General features: G+C 48.4%; 1 protein-coding gene across 1 annotated transcript in view; it reads right to left on the bottom strand.

Moving 5' to 3' along the window:
• The window catches only part of CACNA1F (calcium voltage-gated channel subunit alpha1 F), a 38,592-nt gene that overhangs the window by 8,467 nt on the left and 10,033 nt on the right, over positions 1-20,092 (bottom strand). The window contains 33 exon segments of the mRNA XM_056128583.1: positions 343-473; positions 638-739; positions 995-1,097; positions 1,226-1,322; positions 1,622-1,749; positions 2,020-2,179; positions 2,805-2,896; positions 3,138-3,203; positions 3,746-3,874; positions 4,070-4,090; positions 4,904-4,987; positions 5,226-5,336; positions 6,298-6,456; positions 6,547-6,748; positions 7,443-7,589; positions 8,546-8,598; positions 8,680-8,787; positions 9,374-9,461; positions 9,543-9,649; positions 9,845-9,904; positions 10,435-10,564; positions 10,755-10,908; positions 11,554-11,605; positions 12,017-12,062; positions 14,005-14,086; positions 14,209-14,329; positions 14,424-14,631; positions 15,466-15,691; positions 18,518-18,678; positions 18,792-18,818; positions 19,010-19,087; positions 19,186-19,294; positions 19,606-19,796. Coding sequence (XP_055984558.1) covers positions 343-473; positions 638-739; positions 995-1,097; positions 1,226-1,322; positions 1,622-1,749; positions 2,020-2,179; positions 2,805-2,896; positions 3,138-3,203; positions 3,746-3,874; positions 4,070-4,090; positions 4,904-4,987; positions 5,226-5,336; positions 6,298-6,456; positions 6,547-6,748; positions 7,443-7,589; positions 8,546-8,598; positions 8,680-8,787; positions 9,374-9,461; positions 9,543-9,649; positions 9,845-9,904; positions 10,435-10,564; positions 10,755-10,908; positions 11,554-11,605; positions 12,017-12,062; positions 14,005-14,086; positions 14,209-14,329; positions 14,424-14,631; positions 15,466-15,691; positions 18,518-18,678; positions 18,792-18,818; positions 19,010-19,087; positions 19,186-19,294; positions 19,606-19,796 — 3,733 coding nt within the window.

Raw genomic sequence — 20,092 nt, 5'->3', positions numbered from 1 at the left:
CTTATTCTCTATCTCTTTTGTTTTTGGGGCACTGAGTAAGGTTTGTGTCTTTGCTGGCAATGCTCAGGGGTTACTTCCTGGATCTGTTACCAGGTATTACTCCTGGCAGTGCTTGGGAGACCATATGGAATGCTAGGGATAGAACTTGGGAGACAGCAGGCAAGGCAAGTGCCCTATCCGCTTTATTATTGCTCTGGCTCCAACACCCTGATTCTCATCAGGTCCTTGGACCTCATTTTTCTCATTGATGAGATGACCCCTAGGAGGTCAAGAAGGCTATTACCCTCAGCCACAACAATCGCATTACCACCCTGCTTTCAGACCCAGTTCTGAAGACCTGACCTGAAGCACTGAGGAAGTACTTGGAGGGGCTTCAGTCCCTAGTAGCCCTTTTTCCTTCCTTCGCCGGAATTTGCAGAAATAGTCCTGAATTAGAAATGTGGCATAGAATTTCCCCACAGTGACCTCTTCTTCTGGGGGTAGAGAGGAATAGGTTACATAGGGGTTCTTAGTTTCAATGCCTGCCTGCCACCCCTTCCCCCCATCAGTAGGGCAGGTTTTGTGGGGTTTGCAATCCTGGAAATCCTCTTAGAAGTCAGAAGAGGGCTCCTGGCATCTGGAGGTGGGGCTAGCTCACCATCAGCAGGGGGGATGACCTCATCTAGCAGCTTGGGCTTCATCCGCTTCCAGATCTTTTTGATGACAATCCGCAGCTCCTGATTAGCTTGCTCCAGTTTCCCTGCATTGGGCCATGAACCAATAGGGAGAACCCTTGGTAACCACAGCCTCACAATTGGAGGGTGTTTTGCAAGTTTTGCAGCCACACTCTTCCCCCATTGGACAGGTGGTAAAACAGGCCAGGAGAAGCCACACTATTGAGGTCCAGAACTAGTATTGGGGCCCATTAATCAGTGTGCTCCTGAAACCCTCCCCAGGGATCCTCTGACACCTGTCCCTGACCACCCCATCCCTTTTTCTCCTATCCCCCACACACCTTCTGTCTTGATCTTCAGGGATGTCCGAACCAGGGCAAAGAGTGTGGCATTGAATGTGACTGTCCCATCTGAGCTGAGGGGCATGTTCATCGTCACAAGCCTCTGTACACACCAGGGACACGGGACTCACTTCGGGCAAATGTCGTGGATGCAGGGGTAAATGCCCCTGCCATGTGGTTGGGAGATCGCTCACTGTTTTTTGGGATGGTAGGGTGAGCAAAGACACAAACCTTGCAGGCCACTCGATGTGGACACAACTTCCCAAATCCTAAGGGAGGCTGGATGCGTCTCAGCAGGGCCACCACATCCAAGTGCTTGATGCGGCCTCTGGGAGCAGATAAGGGATTGGGTAGGAGACACCAGTGAACTGGAGAAAGACCTTAAGTCTTTCTCTGGGCCTAACCAATTCATTACTCTTCCCTGCCTTTTAACACCCCTGTCTGGATATACCAGGGATGAATTGGGAGGCAGTAGTCAGGATAAGGCGGCAGAGGATAGAACAGTAGGCAACTTGGGGCATATACTAGTTGGGTAATGGGAGGCACAAGTTAGAAATCTTGGGGTTAGTGGACTGTGGGAGCAGTGTCCTGTCCCCTGGAGTTCCATGTATGGGATAGGGAGCATACTTGGCCCCAGGGTCATATTCAGACCAGATCCTCTTGAATTCATCGAGGTGATGGGGGCCCAGTATGGACCAATCTCTGGTTAGGTAATCAAAATTGTCCATGATCACAGCCACAAAGAGATTGATGATCTGTAGTCCAGAGAGCAGAGGGGGTTAGACAAAGGGCAGAGCATAGTGTATGTAAGTGTGTGCATGCGCATATACACACACACCACACACACACATATAATCATGCATGTGGGGAAGGGTGGTCGGAAGTTGAGGTCACCTTATGTGATGAATGAATTTGTTGTCAGGGTAGCCCTTTCACCCACTCTCTGACAGTCTGGCCCATATCCCCAGACTCCTTAAGACCAGCTCTGATGGCAGTAGTGTAGCTTGTGGGGATATGGTCCTCACCAGGAAGGCACAGAGCATAAAGAAGCTGATAAAATAGGCAATGGCAAAATTGCTCCCACAGGTAAACTCCTCGCCAGGGCTGATGTCAGACTCAGGGTCACAGCGATTCCCAGGAAGACTTGCAAGCATTATCTCCTGCCATGCCTCACCAGTGGCACACCTGTGGATCACAATGAAGCCTTGACAAGTGGAACTTTGGAACCTGGAGGAGTGAGATGACCCACTTCTCACTAGGAGCTACATCCAACAGAAAGCATTTTGGTACTTTATTACTTTCCTTTATTTATATTTGTTTTGGGGCCATACCTGGCAATGATCAGAGCTTACTCCTGGCTCTTTACTCAGGAATTACTCCTGGAAGGGCTCGGGGGACCATATGGAATGCAGAGGGATTGAATCCGGGTTGGCCACATGCAAGTTAAGCACCATGTATGTTGTAATATCTGTCCAGCCTCATCATTTCAGTATTTGAAAGGCTGCCTTGGCCCTGTTGAATATGGCTGTATTTGCATTTAACAGGTAGGCACTGAGACCTGAGGGAGGGATACATATGAAAGCTGGAAAATGGATACAAATCATTTTCTGGCACTAATATTTAAACTCTCCAGAATAGGAGACTACTTTAAAAGAGTTCTCAGAACGCAGCCATAAAGGTCTCAGGTAGCATGGAGTTTCCTGCTGTCTTGTTATTTTGAACGTTGGGGGTATCTGGGACCCAGAGAGGGTATACAGGCACCAGAGGGCATGCTGGAGACAGAGGAGGCAGAGGAGGGATTATATATCACCTGAATAGAAGCAACACAGCCTGTGGAAAAGTCTGGAAGTTATTGTTTCGGTTTATCTGTGTCCCATCCTGAAGAGCTACCTTGCCAAACATCTGTGGGCACATAGGAGCTGTGTCAGGAGGATTAGCCTGTTCACCACATAGGTTTCTAGCTCTAATAGCTATAGAATTCTCACAACTCTGACCAGCAAGCACTGCTGATCCTATGATTGACTCTGGGCCATCCAGCTTGTATGTTCTCCCACATGCCATACTATCTTGGGCTATTCCTACCCAAATATCCCACAGCAATGGAGGACACACACCAGAGATATCCCTAGGACCGCCGACTTACCTGCATCCCAATGACTGCATAAATAAAGAATATCATCGCAATGAGAAGAGCCACATAGGGCAAAGCCTAAGGGTATGGAAAGGAAGATAAGCACTCAGATCCAGGCTAAAAACTATCAGCCCCAGAATGCATTTCTCCTGGCCAGGGAGAGAGAGAGCACAGAGGATAAGGCATTTGCCTTTCACGCGGCTGACCTGGGTTCAATCTCTGGCATGCCATATGGTCCCCCGAGCCCCTCTAGGAGTATCTCCTGAGCACAAAACCAGGAATAACCCCTGAGCATAGCCAGGTGTGACTCAAAACAAAACAAACAAAACCCCAGAATGCATTGCTCCCTCAGACCCAGCCACTTGAAAGATGTGGTCTATCTCTTAATTGCCCATTACTCTCAGTGCCTCCCAAATATGGAGATAGTATTAAATATGGCAAGTAAGGTCAGTGAGTACAAGGTGTATTGTAAATTGAGAGTTTAGAAAAGAGAAAACAGTCTATGGTAAGTTGCAGATGGGTAAAATGTGCTGGGGGCTGTAGTTCTGAGGTTTGTAAAAGGGCAGACTGTGAGGATAGGGTGAGGGGTGCTCAAAAGAACAAAGTAATGGTACAGTTACCTGGAATGACTTGATAAATGTCCAGAGCAAAGTGCGAATTCCTTCACCTTTACTAAGGAGCTTGACTAGTCGCATGACCCGGAAGAGGCGAAAGAAAGTGATGGAAATGCGGGAACTGTCCTCAGAGCTCTGAGGTTGAGATACAATGGGTACACTCAGGTCACATTCACTCAACCACCTTATGTTTTAACCCACCCAGCTCCCAAATCTCTCAGAACTCAGTCCTCAGTGTGGCTAGAGACTGTTTCTCAGGAAACCCAGGAAAAAAAGGAAAGGAGGTGGATGAAGTAAGAAACAAATTCCTCTTGAGAGATGGGGAACTACCTCACCGAGATGGCCACCATTCTGGAGTAGATATAATCAGAATAGTGGTCATAGAGGAGATGATGATATCAGAGGCCCAAATGAACAAGGAAAGAAATTATGGAAAGATATAGGAGAGGGGGAGAATCATTATTCAAGGAATAATGTAAGAGGTTATTTGGTAGTAAGTCAAGACGGTTATGGAGAAAGTTGATAATGTGGGTTAAGAGGACATGAACATGATAAGGTACAGGAGATGATGGATGAGTTGTATTGGAGCCAAGGATAGAAACGATGGAGCTAGAGGTATTGTGGAGATGATGGACAGGACCCAATGGAGAAGCAATAGAAGGAGATAGAAAACCAGCAGAATGGTTGGTTGTGGTAGTAAAACCATGTATTATCCAGCACAGTAGATGATGGAGCCAACAGTGATATCAGTGATGATGAAAGAACCGGGAAAGAGCCAATGTTGGAATGATGCAATCAGTGGTGGAAATGGAGCCAGTGAAGGTGTAAGAAGAGTTGATGGAGCCGAAGCATGAGTTTGCAGAGATGATGGAGCCAATGGAGGAGAATGTAGAGGCAGTGGAGGAAATAATAGAAATAATAGGAGAGTTGTTTAAGGAGATGATGGAATCAAAGAATGGGGCAAATGGGAAGAGGAAACTGATAGAAGGGGACTTTGGCTGAGTCCAACAGGAACTCAGATGAGATAAGCTAGAATGAGGAGTACCAAGTCTTTAGAAGTTTCTGGGGTATAAGTGGAAGACACAAACCCATGCGAAAGAGAGTGCTGGAACTGAGGTGGGGAAAGTTGGTAGGGGGAGATAAGGTGGAGAGACCAGTTCTTACATTGACTTCAGTGACGGCAATGTCCACAATGCTGCCCACTACAATAAGAGCATCAAATGTATTCCATGCATCAGCAAAATAATGCTGTAGGTAGAAGAAAAGCAGTGGAATGTTCTCTTAGAGCTAGAGGCCAAGCTAGGGGGTCAGCAGGAGTAGGGAACATTAGAGACGCAGAGCTAGGTTTGTATCACACGATGCAGCTGCATCTGGATCCCAATCACTTCTTAGTGTGTCACAAGTCCCATGCAAATACGATAATAAGCTCTGTCCCCAAACTGCCAAAGAATTCACCTTCGAGGGTAGGTTTAGATTTGGGAGATACCTTGGGTTTGAAGGCGATGATTTTGAGCACCATCTCAACTGTGAAGAGACCAGTGAAGACCATGTTGAGGATGTCCATGGCATAGTTGAAGGGAGCAGTTTGCTCATAGTGCTGAGGGAGAAAGCCAGGCGTGGGAACAAAGCCTGAGCCAGAGATCTCCCTACCCAAACCAACTCTGACTTGGATTGAAGTGACTCTGGGGTGTGGTAGAACTCTGGGTTGACCAAACTTTTACATTGTCTCTGTCCCATTGTGAATAGGAGACAGACAAGTTTTTGATTTTCTAGCTTTCTTTATAGTTAGGTCTGACTAATGAAATTAGAAACTCAAGTCAACTGCTGGTTAGGTAGCTTCTGTGACAGACATTTTTGTCTTCCAATAAAAATTCTTAAATTAGAAGAGTCCACTGCAACCTATCCTTCTTTTTCCTGTCTTGAACACTGAAGCTGTGGAACCATCTTGTGTTCATGAACAATCCTAAGAATGAAAGCCAACTCTCTAAGAATGGCTGAATGTAGAACTGGGAATGGGGTTCAGTGGTAGAGCACCTGCCTCACATATGTGAGACCCTGGGTGCAATACCTGGCATTGAAAATAAAAAAGAAGTGTGGAGCAAAAAGATAGAATGTGGTCCCTAATGAAGCAAGCAGCCTGACTCCACATCGCCCATTACATGAAGTAACCTAACATTTTGTGTTACCAGGATACACATCTTTTTTCATTTCGGACTCTCTAAAATTGGGACATATTTATAACCAATGACAAGTCATAAATGTGATATACCATTCACACACGGATCATTTCTTCTCTGAAATCAGGATGCAATCTCAATTATTGGCCTTATATTTAGAGAAATGTGGTACATTTCTTTATAGCTTAAGTCCCTGTCATTTGGGAGTTTTGTTATTTGCAGTTAAAAGCAGTGGTTTTCAACTATTATACCACCAAATGGGACCAGTTTGTAGGCAGGTAGTTGAAAACACCTGGTCTATAGTGTTCCAAATAATTCTCTAGGGATTTTGTGGATGTCAGTTATCTGTCAGGGATTGGGAGGGGAGGGAAGAGCTCACACCTGCATGGCTAGAGCAACTGTGTTGAGCAGGATGAGCAGGAACATAAGGTACTCGAAGGCAGCTGAATTCACAGCAGCCCACACTCGATACTGATGCGGGTTCTTGGGGATGTAGCGGCGGAGTGGCTGAGCCTTGAGCGCATACTCCACACACTGGCGCTGCATACCAATACAGGGCATGAGTGAGTAAATGAATGGTGTATTGAGGTGGGGTCATGGGGTGGCCCTAAGTAGCGGGTCAGAGATCACCTGGTTCTTGTCCAGCTCACAGTTTTGGTACTCCTGCTCTCCCTGGGCACGGAAAGTGATAATCACAAAGCCCACAAAGATGTTCATCATGAAGAATGCAATAATGATGATGTAGACAATGAAGAACACTGAGATCTCCACGCGGTAATTGTAGATGGGGCCCTTGTCCTCCGCGTGTGCATCGATGGCCTTGTAAAGAAGCCTGAGGACCCAATTGGAACCAATCAGGGGAAGGCCTAATGCCCTCAGACCTGACCCAGAACATTCCACACACTGTAATAGCTTGTGGCACCCCAAAATTCCCTAACCTCCTTGACCTAATCACGAGATCTCCACACACAAAACACACTCCCACCAAACCTTCCCAGACCACCAAATCCCCTTTCATACCTGTAGATATCCATACAGCTTCCAAAACTCCCCACAACCCCCCCCCCCGCCCCCAATCAAGTCTCTTAATTCCCTTTCCTACCCACTTGAATGCCTGGCTCCACATCCCTTTCACTCACTCTCTGATATTTCCAGGTATTCCCTTAAATACCATTACAGTTCTCTGTAAGTTTCAGCTTCTCTAAGAACCCCACCCAGTCCTCCCAGATCTCTCCCTGGTTTTCCACAAATCCCACTAAATCTGCTTGAGACACCCACCGACTCCTGGGAAATCTTCCGTGCAATTCCTTGGAGGTACCCAGCCAGTTTCCAAGAGATTCCCTGCCACCCCCACCCCCCGCAACCCCCAGTCTTCTGATACCTCCACCAGTTTCCATAAAGCCCTATCTAGGCTGAGACCTTCATCAAATCTTACGATACACTCCTGTCTACTCGCAGCTGAACCCTAGCCAATCCTCGAAAGGCTCCTGACCAGGCCCCGCCTATTCCCGGGGCCCGCCCCTCACGCAGGCCAGCCTTCAAAGGTGGAAACTGTAAACAGGGCCATCATGGCTGAAAGGACGTTGTCAAAATTGAAGTCATTGTTGACCCAGAGCCGCTCTCGGACGAGAGGCCGTGATACATCTCCATCGGGGTAGACGAGGTAGTAGCCCCTGTGGATTTGCAGACAAGCTATGTTGATAAGGAGGGGTGAGAAGCTGTGGAAAGGGGTCTGGGGCCTTCAGTATTGGAGTATTTTGGGGTGCCCAACATGGAGTGGTGGAACTGGATAACCTGGGCTCAAATCCTGCCTCTGTATTTACAATATGGGTGGCCTTTGGCATTTCATGCTGCTGTCTCAGGTTTGCCCATCTATGGAATAATAACTAAATATTTCCTGGATTTTTGTAAGGATTACAAAATCACTGGAAATATAACCCCATCACTGTGAATGGTGTCTGGCATATAGTTGATACCATACATGAGAGATATTATCATCATTGTTAGTGTAATCATCACCAGGAAAAAAAATGGGTGCTAAAAATCGCCAACCTTAATCAACAACTATGTGCGAGGAACTTTGGTAAAATTTACATGTAGTAATTTTTCACTTACTACTCACAGTTACCTTGGGGATACTACATTTCTTCTATTCCCATATTTCCATTGAGGGAAATGGGACTCCGAAAAATTGAGAAATGTAGCCAAAATGGGTTTCAGCTTGGAATGTCTGGTTCCAAAGCCTATTGTTTCAAATCACTACCCTCTATAGAAGTTTCAAGATGGAAGATAGACTCTGGGAGATGGCTGCATCCAGGGACTATAGGAGGATCTGGAGTCAAATGTTGGTAACTTTGAGGAACATGCAAAGGGGTTTTGGAAAGATTCTAGGGGACATCTTAGGGCTTGGTGAGCTGTGAGGACCTTTGCACTTCTTGAGAGAGTTCTGGGGACGTACCCTGGGACTTTAGAGAATTCTGGGAAAGGCGTTCTTAATAAGGTCTGGAGAAGGTTTCCACTGCTTTGGGGAGGGTGGTTTAGGGGCGTCTGGGGCCTTTGGGAGACCAAAAAGCCTGTATGGCTTTTAGGAGTGTTCCTGGGCTCCAGGGAGGCCATTTTCAACACTCACTTGCATTCTTGGGGAGTGTGCTTGGCCTCATCCGTGCAACTGTAGAATTTCCCCTACAGGGAAGATATCTGTCAAGCCAGTCCCCCAACCCCCCACTTGCCATTTCCCCCACCCAGTCTGTTTTTCCTCCCCACCTTGAAGAGCTGTACCCCGATGCAGGCAAACATGAACTGCAGTAGCGTGGTCACGATCATGATGTTTCCGATGGTCCGTATGGCCACGAACACACACTGTACCACATGCTGCAGGGATCCACAGACATGACTTGTGTCCTTTGAAGGCCAGAGTGGCCAGGAGCAGAGACTTGGGTGTGAAGGGTGCTTGGGGACTTGGTTAGGGCTATGTGATTGATGGTCAGGAATACATGATTCAAGGGGCCAGGCACTGACAGTGTTTGCTATGATGGAACACATGACAACATTTCGAGGGAATTGGATCAGAGAAATGTGAGCTTTCTAGGGAATGCATGGTCACCTGTATGGAACCCTGTTGGTTGGGCACCAGGGTTATAGGCAGATCCAGATTATGTGGCCAGGGCGGGAGAGACAGTACAGAAGGCAAGGTGCTTGCCTTCCATGCTGCCGACCCTGGTTCAGTTTCTGGCATCTGATATGGTCCCCTGAGCCCCATCCCTGACCTTAGAGCCAGGAGTAAGCCTTGATCACCACAGGATTCTATCACCTCCCCCCACCCCAAAATAAAAAGACCAAAGCCAAATATGTGGCCATGCGTCGGGGTAAAAGGTGTGTCTGATCCATGATGATGACTCCAGGGTGAGGTGAGGAAAATTGGGTCTGGGACCTGCAGGTTTAGGTGACATGAGGATACCTTGAGTCCCTTGGCCCTGTTGATGGCTCTGAGGGGCCGGAGGACTCGGAGTACTCGGAGAATCTTCACCACTGAGATGGCACTAGAGCTGGGGAGAGGAGTGTTCTCAAGTTCTGGCCTGTGTCTCGCCTGGGCTCTGGGAGCAATGGGGTGGGTGGAGGTCACTCACTGGATCCCAAATGAGATGAGGGACACACTGACCACCAGCAGATCCAAAAGATTGAACCAGCTACGGCAGAAGGAGCCCCGGTGCAGAAAGGCCCCAAATACAGTCATCTAGGGGGTAGGAGGAGATGGAGTAAGACAGCAGAGCTTCAGGCAGAGAGAAGAAGAAGGGATAAAGTGTGTATATTGGGGGTTGCTGGAAAGCAGAAGAGGCCAATCGTGGGGAAATGCGCTGTGGAGGTGGGCCTGGGCAGGAGGGGAAATGGGCTGGACAACTGGGGGTGTGATTGAAAGCCCATTAGTCACCTTTAGTAGTATCTCCACAGTGAAAATTGAGGTGAAGGCATAGTCAAAGTACCCCAGAATCTGGGAAAATAAGAGAGAAGGGGAGTCACTGAGTCAGGGCCAAGAGGGTATATAGGGGTGTGTGTCTGTCTGTCTGTCTGTGTTCATACAGATGAACCTGAATGAATGCCTCTCTGAGTTTTGCTATATCTTTCTCCATTCCCTGCTCTCTCTCTCACACACATATACACTCACACACACACACACATACACACACATTCCAAAGCTGACACCACCATCCAGGACTTCTCTTTGAGGCAATAGGTTTGGTTATGGAAGAGACCAGGGGTAAATTTGGGTCCCCCTGTGTCTACCCGGTGGCATGGTCCTCCTTGACCTACTCAACTTCCCTCAGCTCAGCTTCCTTAGTCAACTACAACCGCTTCTTGATGCTCCCCAAGTGGGTGGCTCATCCATTGGAGGTGGTCGGCACTGCCATGGCGGCCACTACTACCTCCCCCTCTCATCTCAATAAAGAATCTTTTCCTGATTTCTCCACCTGGCCCTGCTTTCACCTTGGGGAGCCCTCCCAAATCCCACCAAATGCTCACATGATTCCGGAAGGAGTGGGCCCGAATGGGGTCTTCGGCTGCTAGGGACACGCTACTGAGGATGATGAAGACCAGAATGAGATTGGTGAAGACGTGATGGTGGATGAGGGTGTGGCAGGCCTTCCTCAGCCTGGGCAGTGGAGAGCAGACTGGCGTTAGTACCCAGGAACACTGGCTTGAAGTGAGGGTAGTGTGGGGGAAGCCCACAGCTCAGGACCTATTGCCACAGGCTGTGTGCACTGAGAGAGCTTTGGAGAACCCCTGACACTCCACCCACTACAGCCCTCCTGCCCTGGTTCTTCCCTCTCTCAGGCACTCACGGGTTGGTTTGGCTGAGGCAGAAGAAGGCACTCCCCTCAGGGATGGGTACCACCTTCTCCTTTGGCACTACTTCCTGCAGGAGTTCTGCATGCCCCACACCTTCCTCCTCCTTCTCCTCCTCCCCGTCTTTTTCTTCCTCATCTTCCTCCATGCCTGGCACAAAATCAAAATAGAGAGAACTGGAGTGGGGGACAAAAGACATTATAATCAGTGAATATAATGTCTTAGCAAACCGAGCTTGGTCTGGTAGAGTTTTCGCACCTCCCAGCTGGAGTGGCAGATGCTCAGAGAAAGCCTGGGAGTCTGTGGGTTCACTGTGGTGCCCCTGACCCTTGGAGCTTTTGGAGGCCATAGGAGTAGATTGGGAAAGGTGTGGCACCAGTGCTGCTACACTTACAGTCACAAACATACCACCTGGGAACAAAGATTCAGGGATGTTCTGCAGACAAACAGTCCTCTGTTTCTCATCTTTGCTCTCAGCGGCCCAATGCCACAGCCACATGCCAAACCCATTCTTTTCTTCTCTTTTTTATTTGTTTATTTTGTTTTTGGGCCACACCTGACAAAGGTCAGAGGTCACTCTTCATTCTGTGCTCAGAAATCACTCCTGAGGGATGTTGGGGATCGAATCCAGGTCGGCTACATCACAATTTTGGTAACCATTCATCTATAATCAACGCCATTCTTTTCAAGTTGATCTTGGAAAAGGCTGCTCTCCAGGGACCCAGCTTCAGGGCTCTTCCTAAGAGAGCTGTCCCTAAAGTTTCATCCCACCTCCACTGGACCCTGACCACTTGCCTGCTCCTTCATTTGTGGCTTTCTCCTCTTCCTCATTCTTCCCATTAGGTATCTGGAGGCAGAAAGATGGGGTTCACTGATGGCAGGGTGAGACAAAAGAGACTGTACACTTGATCAGCATGGGATGGACACAGTTATGTGGAATGACTCAACATTAAAATCACTGGGACAGGAATTAAAGATACATGCATGGACTGGAGAGAGAGTACAGTGGGTAAGGCACTTGTCTTGCACACAACCGACCTGGGTTCAATCCCCAGTACATAGGGTCTCCTGAGACCTATCAGTAGTGATCCCTGAACACAGAGCTAGGAAAAAGTCCTGAGCATCACCAGGTGTGGGTGATGCAAAGCACACAGCTTTCCAAAAGAAAAAGCACACGTTCAAACACACACACATACACACACAGATCTTGTACGGAAGAAAGGATGTGGGACAGTGAATGCTCAGACTTCTAACTCACCAACCCGCCGTGCTCCTGTGGGAGTCTCCCATCGCTGTTCTTCTCCCTGGGAGGATATGGGGCTACTTGCTAAAGGTCATAGCAGATGGGCAAGGCTGGTGGGGGGTGGCCACTGCCTAGGAACAGATTTTCCCTAGGCCCCCTGGGAGTTCCCTACTTCTGCCCTCATCCTCACAGTCTGCCCTCAGAGAAGCCATGGAGGTCCTGTCAAATCCTCTTTTGCTCACAACCTACCATAGCTCCCATAATTTAGGGCAAAACAACCTTGTTAGAGAGATAGTGCAGTGGGTAAGACATTTGCCTTGCATACGGCCAGCCTCACTTTGAAACCCAGCACTGCATAGGGTCCCCTGAACCCCACCAGGAGTGATCCCTAAGCAGAGAACCAGGAGAAAGCTCTGAGCATCATCAAGTATGGCACAAAAGTCAAAACCCAAACCAAACTGCAAACCTAGTGTTGGCATGTGCCACAATGCCTTTTATCTGAAGGCCATTTTATTTTCTTTTATTTCGGGGCCACAGCCAGTGATGTATAGGACCTACTCCTGGCTCAGTGCTCAAAGGTCCTTCCCAGGTGTTCTTGGGGGACTATATGATACTAAGGATTGGACCTGGGCCTCCTGGGAGCAAAGCCTTTGCTCAAACCTTTTGGGCTATCTCTGACCCCTATTCTCTTCATCTGTGATCCCCTATGCTCTTCATCTGACCTCCCTATTCCCCCCATGACCTTTTCTTCTATATCACTCTCCTCTTTGCTCAGTCCATTCCATGCTGTCCACTAAGTGTTTCAGTTTGTTTTTGTTTTTGTTTGGGTTACACCCGACAGTGGGCTGGAGCGATAGCACAGCAGGTAGGGCGTTTGCCTTGCAAGCGGCCAACATGGCCGACCCGAGTTCGATTCCTCCGCCCCTCTCGGAGAGCCCGGCAAGCTACTGAGAGTATCTCGCCCGCACGGCAAAGCCTGGCAAGCTACCCGTGATGTATTCGATATGCCAAACACAGTAACAACAAGTCTCACAATGGAGATGTTACTGGGCACGCTCGAGCAAATTGATGAACAACGGGAGGACAGTGACAGTGACAGTGACACCCGACTGTGTTCAGAGGTACCTCAGGGGTCACTCCTGGCAGTGCTTGGGAGATAATGGAGTGAAGGGGAGCCAATCTAGGCCTCCTGCATGTAAAGCATGTATGCTAGCTCTTTGACCCATCTTCCTGGCCCTCGATGATATTTATCATCCCAAATATTATTTTTGTTTGTTTTGGGGCCACACCTGGCAACGCTCATGGGTTATTTCTGGCTCTGAACTCAGGAATTATTCCTGGTGGTGCTAAGGGGACCATATGGGATGCCATAGATAAAACCCAGGTCAGCTGTGTGCTAGGCAAGTGCCATACACACTGTACTATCTTATCTCTCTATGACATTTTTCTATGTGCAAAGAATATTATCATCTCAGGACCTTTTTATTTGCTGTACTCTTGCTGGAATGCTCTTCCCTGAGAAATCTGTATGACTCAGGGCTTGAGATATAGTACAGCAGGTTTGTCTTGTATGTACACAACATGGATTCAATCCTAGCACACTATAGGGTTCTCCAAGTTCTGCCAGGACTGATCCCTCAGTGTAGAGTCAGAAATAAACTCTGAGTACTGCCATTCATGGCCCCCAAATTAACCCCCAAAATGTTAAATTAAATTGTATTGTTATCTATACATATGTTGGTATTTTTCCTGCCCTCCTCAATTAGAATGTCATCCCTAGAAGACAACTATTCTCAGCCTACCTTGACCCCTACTGGCTTCTCAGAATTTGTCCCAAGTCTATCAACAAATGTATGGTGAATGAATGCGGACTGGCAGATTGGCCCTGGAGACCAAGCTAACCAGGGTGACTAAGGCATCTCTGGTGATGTGAGATGTGTTGAGGGAAATTTCCATTTAGAGATCCTGAGAACAACTGTCTTGGGGGTAGAGCCAGAACTCACCTGCCCTTGTCCTTGGCAGTGCTTGCATCTCCGCTCGCCAGATTGTCCACAGCAATGGCCAGAAATACATTCAACAGGATGTCTGGGGTAAGCTCAGACTGCAAAGGATGGAGAAGAGCCTGCCCATAAGTCACCCAGGTTCCCCTATGGGCCCCTCCCCAAGCCCCTGCATCCCTATTTGGTCTCCCAAGTCTCCAAGGATACAGTTGCCACAGATGAAGAGGATGATGAAATAGATGCACACCAGCATTCCTGGGAAGAAGGGGCCCCCATAGGCCATGATACCATCATACATGACCACATTCCAGTCCTCTCCTGTTAGGATCTGAAGGTGGAAGATCATAGTGGGGCTCCAGGGACCCTTCTTCCAACATAGTCCCCACCATGAACCTACCCATTCTTGGGTCTCTAGGCCTCACCTGAAACACAGTGAGGAGGGCCTGGGGGAATGTATCAAAGGTACTTCGCTTGGTATGGGTCTGGTCAAAGTTGAACTTTCCCCCAAACAGCTGCATGCCCAGCAGGGAGAAGATGATGATAAAGAGGAAGAGGAGCAGCAATAAGGATGCGATGGATTTCATTGAATTGAGCAGGGACGCCACCAAATTGCTCAGAGAGGCCCAGTGCCTGCAGCAGAGATTGAGAGGGAGGATTGGCAGGCTAGCCTGGAGTCAGAAGCTGGGGCAGGGTGCTGTCTAGAGGTGCAAGAGGGCGTGGGCTGGGTTAAAGGGACCATTGGTTTCAGATTTTGGGGTGAAAATAAAAGGTAAGGATACTATTGAATTTGGGGGTAGGCTTGGTGTTAGGAATGTAATGGAGGATTAAACAGAAGATCGTGAAGTTAGAACTAGGTTTCATCTGGGATCAGGGATCAGGGTTAAGGATTTGCGATAAGGACTGAGTTGGGATAAAATTGTGGTTTGAGGGGAAGGAAAGAGGAGAGGGTGGGGATGAGATTGGGGCTTGGAACAGTGCTGAGGGTGGAGAAAGGCTGGTGTACATCAAATCAAGAATGGGAGTCACAGGGGTTGTGGTTAGTGGTAGGGAAAGATGAGATTGTAGATGGATTTGGGATTATGTGTTTGGACTGTCAATGAGCTTGGAAGAAATTTGTGGTTTGGGGGTGGAGTTAGAGATACTATTATGGTTGCACATTGAGGATGGTATTGGGGCTGGGGGTGAGTGTTATGTTGAAATTGAGATCAGAAAGTTGTGAGGTGCAGGAAGGGGATGGGGAGGTAGCAGAAACCTGTTGCAAAGGATTCAGATCTCTAGGGAAGGAAACACTTGGTTTTCCCTGATTCCTGGGGATTCTCCAGGGCCAGGAAGGGGTTCTGAATGCACTAAATGACCAGTGGCTGAAACAGAATTCTCATTAGAGCTGGGGTGGGAGCTATGTTTGGGGCCTCACTCATCACCACAGACACACACACACACACACACACACACACACACACACACCTGGTGACCTTAAAGATCCTGAGGAGGCGCACACATCGAAGCACAGAGATGCCCAGGGGCTGCATGGCACCCACTTCCACCAACGTGGTTTCTAGAATGCCCCCACAGACCACAAAGCAGTCAAAGCGGTTGAAGAAGGAGGAGGCATAGGTAGAGGGGCCCAGACTGTACAACTTGAGAAGCATTTCCACCGTGAACAGACAGAGCAACACTTTGTTGGCATACTCTGTGGAGAGAGAAGGAGGGTAAACTAGGCTGGCCAGCTTTCATGGAGCTATGTGGGGAGCTTCGGGCCATGGGGAGATGCTGGGATAAATAGCAAAACAGGCTCAGGCAAAATATTGGGTTAGGGTTAAGGGTGAAAGTGAGTTGGTAGGTCAGAGTGGACAAGGTTTTTTGTTTGTTTGGGGGACACACCTGGCTGTGCTCAGGGCATACTCCTGGTCTTGTGTTCAGGGATCATTTCTGGAAAACTTAGGGGACCCTATGGGGTTCTGGGAATCATACCCAGGTAGGCTGCATGCAAGGCAATCACCCTTCCCACTGTACTATCTCTGGGGTGGGTTGCCCCAGTCAGTCACTTTGTTTTGTCTTGGGGCCACATCTGGTAGTGCTTACTCCTAGAAGGTTCATGGGTGCCATATGGGGTGCCAGTGATTGAATCTGGACCTTCAATGTGCAAAGCAAGTGCCCTACAGACCATACTATGGCTTTTAACCCTCAGTCTCTTTAAGTATAGAAAAACTTCCAAACTCCCAATCAAGGAGTGTTCAAGTCTACGATTTGTTGGAAGTAGAGCTGGTTTGAGGATTGCAGTGAGAAATGTTTTCAGTTATTAGTGTTGGAGGGGAAGTTAAAATGAACAGTAAGGATTAGCTAACTTTGTAAACCAGATACTTTTCTAAGCAGTTTTCACTTAAACTCATTGAATCCTCCTTACCCCCTTGTAATGGATACTGTTATTATGCCTCATTGGGTACAGCAGGCGAGTGAGTCATGGGTTTAACTTGTTCCAGAAATGCTGTGTTGAGAACATGGACCCCTAGGCTGACATTGTACAGTGGGTAGGGTGCAGGCAGGGTGGTGGCCTAGATAATTCCCAGCACTGCAGGGCCCAAGCAGCACTGTAATCTGGTCCTTGCACTGAACAGTCAGATTATTTGGTCAAGACTAAGTGGAAGGCTGAAGAGAGTACAGTGGGTAGGATACTTTTCTTGCACTCATCTGTCTGTCTTGGGTTCAATCTCTGGCATCCCATATGATCCCGAGTCCACTAGGAGTGACTCCTAAGTGCAGAGCCCAGGAGTAACTTCTGAGTACTGCTGGGCATGGTCCAAAGACAAAAATAAGAAATAAAATAACATGTTCTTTAAAAATATATAATCAGGGGCTGGAGCGATAGCACAGCGGGTAGGGCGTTTGCCTTGCATACGGCCAATCTGGGTTCGATTCCCAGCATCCCATATGAGCACCACCAGGAGTAATTCCTGAGTGCAGAGCTAGGAGTAACACCTGTGCATTTCTGGGTGTGACCCATAAATCAATCTATATATCTATATATATATATAATCAATGGTGGGGCCCCTAGGCCTCCTGAGCACTGCTTGGGAGTCCCTTTGGCCCCATGTACACTCCAAAAGAACCTGAACTCTGGAGCCCATTTGCTAGGCACTAGTTGAATCTGGGAAGTAGTTATTCTTGTGTGTGTGTATGTGTGTGTGTGTGTGTGTGTGTGTGTGTCACATCCTACAGTGTTTGGGAGCTACTATCAGGGTCATTCCTGGCAGTACTTGGGGTATCATATTGTGTCAGGAATTTGACCCAGGCCTGCCACAGACAGTTATGCACTCTAGCCAGCCAACCCAGCTATTTCTCTGACATTATCACTTAGCACTTTGTGCTTAGTACTTTGTGCCTTTGTTGGTACTTAATTTATGTTTGCTTGTGGTGAAAAAAAAGTTGAATTAGTACTTATTTTTGGTTTTGGGTGACACTTGGATATGCCCAGGGATTATTTCTGGCTCTGCACTCAGGAATTCCTCCTGGAGGTGCCCGGAGAACCACTGAGATGCAGGGAACTGAACCCAGGTCAACTGAGTGCAAGGCAAGTGCCCTACCCACTGTACTGTTGCTTCGATCCCTGAATTAGTACTTATAAAGTGCTGAAAATACAACAGGTGCTACACTGTGTAGCTCTGAGGCAGGATGTAAAGGGCAAAGACCTCTCAATTCATTTGAGCTGGAAGCAAGTGTTTAGGGGACCTTTCTTAAACTGTGGGTTGTGACCCCAAAGAGGGGTAACTGAATGTGGGACTCCTGAAAGTTTTGGCAAAGAAAGGCTTCTGATGTGCAGTGACCAACAATTCATTTAAAATCAACTGTGTAGGAGCCATAGAGATAGTACAGCAGGTAGGACATTTGCCTTGTATGTAACCAAACTGAATTTGATCCCCAACACCCTATATGATCCCTCAAGCCCAGGCAGGGGTGATCTCTGGGTTCAGAGCTAGGAGTAAGCTCTGAGCACCTCTGGATGTGGCCCCAAAACAAAATGGTAATCTTATAAAAATAATCTGTCACTGTCACTGTCCTTCCATTGTTCATCGATTTGCTCAAGCAGGCCCAGTAACGTCTCCATTTTGAGACATATATAAAATAATAATTAATAAAATAATAATAAAGCAAACCACATAATGAATCTGTAAACAGTTCTTACAGTAGGGTTGTATTTTTCAAGTTAAAAAGGTGTGGTGGGGTTGGAGATCTATACCACAGGGACTTACCTTGCTTGCAATCTGGCTTTGATCCCTGGCCCTGCATAGGGTCCCCCAATGCCCGCCAGGAGTGATCCCTGAGCACAGAGCCAGGAACAAGCCCTGACCACTGCCAGGTGTGACCCCTCGCAAGAAAGAAAAAGAAAAGGGGTGGCAAGTAGTGGGGGGCGGAAATTCTCATAAACTCTGTCAAGGACACTGTAGAGATCCCGGGGTTGAGTTCCTTATGGGAGGGAATTGGGAGTTGAGGGAGCGGGCTGGTAGGCTGGGCGCCGCACCCTGGATCTGGGTGAGCCACCTGGGCTGCCCATGATGCTCAGAGGCAATGGTCAGCGTGTTGAGGAAAACGAGTAGCAGCACGGCCCAGTAGCAAGCACTGGACTTTACAGCCCGTCGGCAGCGCAGACGAAGGCCTCGGTTGGCTCGGTGGAGATGGCGGCTGTGGGAAAAAGTGGGTCATCATCAGCTGAGATCACCTAAGTTGTTGCTGGTGGGCTCAGAGGTGGGACTTGAATCATGGGGACCAGGAGTCCCACAGCATTCCCAGCTTACCAGACTCTGGTTTTCATAATCTTGTTTCTGGAAAAGATGGTAATAGAAAGTGGGTGTCATACAGGGCTGAGAGGTATGGGGGAAGCTGGGTTGGGAGGTTTATGTTGGGAGGTTGGGACATTTGGGGTTTGGAGATGAGGCTCAAGTCACGACTAAAGTCATGGTCTGGACTAGCTTCTGAACTGGATCAGAGGTTTAGGCTGCCTGGGTTCCCTTACAGGCAGCGTGTACAGTTGGAGAGAGCCCCCTCTTCATCTTCCTCATCCCCTGGGATCTCCGCCATGGAAGCAACATCACTGGCTGTAGGCAGGATGGGAACAGTAGTCAGGCTAAGAGGACCCATAAAGAGTTCTGCCTTTGGCTTTCTTTACTGTGGGATCATCCCAACCCTGGCCCAACTGGCCACCTACCCTGGCTGCTCGTGGAGTGTGTGGAGCGGGTGGAATAGCTAAACCAGCGCAAATGACCACGTCTCTTACCAGTCAGGTCTGCCAGCCATGGCCCTGAGAAGGAGAGGAGACAGTGGGAAACTGGGTTAGGGCTCTGCATGTGTAAAAGTGTGTGTGTGTGTGTGTGTGTGTGTGTGTGTGTGTGTGTGTGTAGGTGGGGGCGGGGATCTGGAGTCTTGGTTCTGGCTTGGTTCTGGTTACAGCTTGAGAAAGAGACAAGGATCTGGTTGGGTTTCTCTGTTTTAGGTCCCATTATAGTGGTTAAGTCTAGAGTTGAGATAGATCAGAGCCGGGTATCAGAAGAGGAGCCTACATGGGTAGCAGGCATACAGAGAGCAGGGAATGGGTCAGCTAGGGGTGCCTACGGTGACCAGCTCGGCCCTCTTCAGCCGTAGAACTCAAGTGGCCATCAGCTGAGGGATCCTCGGCATCCAGCTCCTCAGCCTGCATGAGCCAATCCAGGTAACCCCTGAGGTCCTCCTCCAACTGCTGCTTCTCCCGAAGCTTCTGGAAGTCCCCACGTGCTTTTGCCTTCTCTCTCTCCTTGGAAAACTCCCTGAGAGAGAAGAGGACAGAGACAAGGTGAGGGACTCCCTAGACCCCTAGCTGTGGTCTGAAGCACATACTAACTTTAGACCACTGCCTGGTCCCTTTATTTGGAACACCCGTTCCTCTCATACTACCTGGCGGCTGCTCCCTTATCTCTTTCCCATTTTTACTCATAACACCTTCTCCAGGAGGCCTGTCCTGGCTGTTCCTATTTATAATTGCAAGATTTCCTCATTCCTATCTTTAGCTTTCCTTTCTTTCATTCACATAGATTCCATAGAAAACAATCCCACATATAAATTG

This window comes from Sorex fumeus, unplaced genomic scaffold (assembly GCF_029834395.1).
Source record: "Sorex fumeus unplaced genomic scaffold, SorFum_2.1 ptg000065l, whole genome shotgun sequence".
Classification (NCBI taxonomy): domain Eukaryota; kingdom Metazoa; phylum Chordata; class Mammalia; order Eulipotyphla; family Soricidae; genus Sorex; species Sorex fumeus.
The sequence above is the reverse complement of the archived record's forward strand: the minus strand, read 5'-3'. Positions and strand labels throughout refer to the sequence as shown.